The 2,378-nt window shown below is 49.6% G+C and overlaps 1 protein-coding gene across 1 annotated transcript in view; it reads right to left on the bottom strand.

Annotated features, from left to right (window-relative positions):
• LOC117243795 (VIP36-like protein) overlaps positions 1 to 932 on the bottom strand; it is a 6,666-nt gene extending 5,734 nt beyond the window's left edge. Inside the window, exons 1-2 of the mRNA XM_033511665.1 lie at positions 574 to 932; positions 62 to 216 (exon numbers count right to left, since the gene is read on the bottom strand). Of these exons, the coding sequence (XP_033367556.1) occupies positions 62 to 216; positions 574 to 802 (384 nt within the window). The 5' untranslated portion in view covers positions 803 to 932. The remainder of the gene's footprint in view (positions 1 to 61; positions 217 to 573) is intronic.
• Positions 933 to 2,378: the final 1,446 nt, after the last annotated feature.

Below are 2,378 nucleotides of genomic sequence, written 5' to 3'. Positions count from 1 at the left end.
CCTGAATTTCTTCCCAATTTTTTTTTGGGAAAAGGAGGAAGAGAAGGAAGAGGAGGAGGAGGAGGATGAAGAGGAGGAGGAGGAGGAGGATGAAGAGGAGGAGGAAGAGGAGGATGAAGAGTCCGTGCCTCACCTCCTGCTGCTTCTCCTCGTTGGGATAGGTGTCCACGAACACCCCCAGCCCCAGGAAGTTGTCCTTGCTCCCGAAAACGGGTCCTGGAAGGGAAAAGCAGAGCTGGGATAAGGCTGGGAAGGGAAAAGGGATTTGTGGGATTTTGGGAATGGGGTGGGAATGTCCTGAGGATCCGAGAGGGACATCCCTGGGGTGTTCTTGGGGTCCAGGTGTCCCCAAGCCCTGGACAAGGTGTCCCCAAGCCCTGGACAAGCCATCCAAGTTGTCCCCAAACCCCGTCCCAGGTGTCCCCAAGCCCTGTCCCAGGTTCCCCAGGTGTCCCCAAACCCTGTCCCAGGTGTCCCAGCTGTCCCAGGTGTCCCCAAACCCTGTCCCAGGTGTCCCAGGTGTCCCCAAACCCTGTCCCAGGTGTCCCCAAGCCCTGTCCCCATGTCCCTTACCCGGCTGCATCCTGTCCTTGGTGTACCAGATGGCGAAACCGTCCCCGTTCAGGTTCTTCTTGCCTTGCCCGTGGATCTTGAAGTGAACCTGCATCTCCCAATCCCGCAGGTAACAGGGCTGCAAGGGAAAGGAACGTTCCAGAACATTCCAGAATGTTCCAGAGCAATCCAGAATCATTCCAGAATGTTCCAGAGAATTCCAGAACATTCCAGAACGTTCCAGAGCCATCTAGAACCGTTCCAGAGCCATCTAGAACCGTTCCAGAGCAATCTAGAACCGTTCCGGAGCGACCTAGAACCGTTCCGGAGCGACCTAGAACCGTTCCGGAGCGACCTAGAACCGTTCCGGAGCGATCTAGAACCGTTCCGGAGCGACCTAGAACCGTTCCGGAGCGATCTAGAACCGTTCCAGAGCGATCTAGAACCGTTCCAGAGCGATCTAGAACCGTTCCAGAGCAATCTAGAACCGTTCCAGAGCAATCTAGAACCGTTCCAGAACGTTCCAGAACCGTTCCAGAACGTTCCAGAACCGTTCCAGAACCGTTCCAGAATCATCCACCAAAAAACAGGGCTGCCAGGGAAGGAACGTTCCAGAACATTCCAGAACATTCCAGAATAATTCCAGAATAATTCCAGAATAATTCCAGAACATTCCAACATTCCAGAACATTCCCAAAACCAGGATCAATCCCAGATTTTCACCCAAGGGGTTAAAAAAGTGAGGGAGGACAAAATCCAAGGTGGGAAACCTCAGGAGAAATTTTTAAAAATAAAATTTAATTTATAATAATAAAAAAATAAAATTTAATAATTATAAAATAATAAATAATGTATAAATAATATGCAAATAAAATAATAAATTAATTATTGAGATTAATAAATTAAATTAATAAAAATTATTAAAAATAGAAATAAAATAACTTTTGTAAAATATAAAATAGTTATAAGAAATATAAATGTAATAAGTTTTATAAAATATAAAATAATTATAAAAAATATAAATCTAATAGGTTTTGTAGAATATAAAATAATTCTGATCCTGATCCTGGTCCTGATCCTGATCCTGGTCCTGGTCCTGATCCTGATCCTGATCCCAGTCCTGGTCCCACTGCTGATCCTAACCCGGATCCTGATCCCGGTCCTGATCCTGATCCTGATCCCGGTCCCAGTCCTGATCCTGGTCCTGATCCCAATCCTGATCCCGGTCCTGATCCTGATCCCGGTCCTGATCCTGATCCCGATCCTGGTCCCACTGCTGATCCTAATCCCGATCCTGATCCCGGTCCCGGTCCTGATCCTGATCCTGGTCCTGATCCCAACCCTGGTCCCCATCCCAGCCCTGCTCCTGCTTCTGTTCTGCTGCTGTGGCCCATCCTGGTCCTGATCCCAATCCTAATCCTGGTCCTGATCCTGATCCTGATCCTGACCCCGATCCTAATCCTGATCCTGATCCCGATCCTGGCCCTGATCCTGGTCCCACTCCTGATCCTCATCCTAATCCTGATCCTGATCCCGGTCCTGATCCCAATCCCAGCCCTGTTCCCGCTTCCGTTCCGCTGCCCCAGCCCATCCTGGTACTGGTACTGCTCCTGATCCTGGTACTGATCCTGATCCCAGTACTGATCCTAGTCCTGATCCTGGTCCTGATCCCAATCCAGATCCTAATCCTGATCCCGATCCTGATCTTGATCCCAATCCCAGCCCTGCTCCTGCTTCTGTTCTGCTGCCCCAGCCCATCCTGGTACTGGTACTGGTACTGATCCCGATCCTAATCCTGATCCCAATCCCGATCCTGATCCCAGTCT

The sequence above is a fragment of the Parus major genome, unplaced genomic scaffold, assembly GCF_001522545.3.
Source record: "Parus major isolate Abel unplaced genomic scaffold, Parus_major1.1 Scaffold420, whole genome shotgun sequence".
Taxonomy (NCBI): domain Eukaryota; kingdom Metazoa; phylum Chordata; class Aves; order Passeriformes; family Paridae; genus Parus; species Parus major.
Note: the sequence above shows the minus strand (reverse complement) of the source record. Positions and strands in the feature narration are given on the sequence as shown.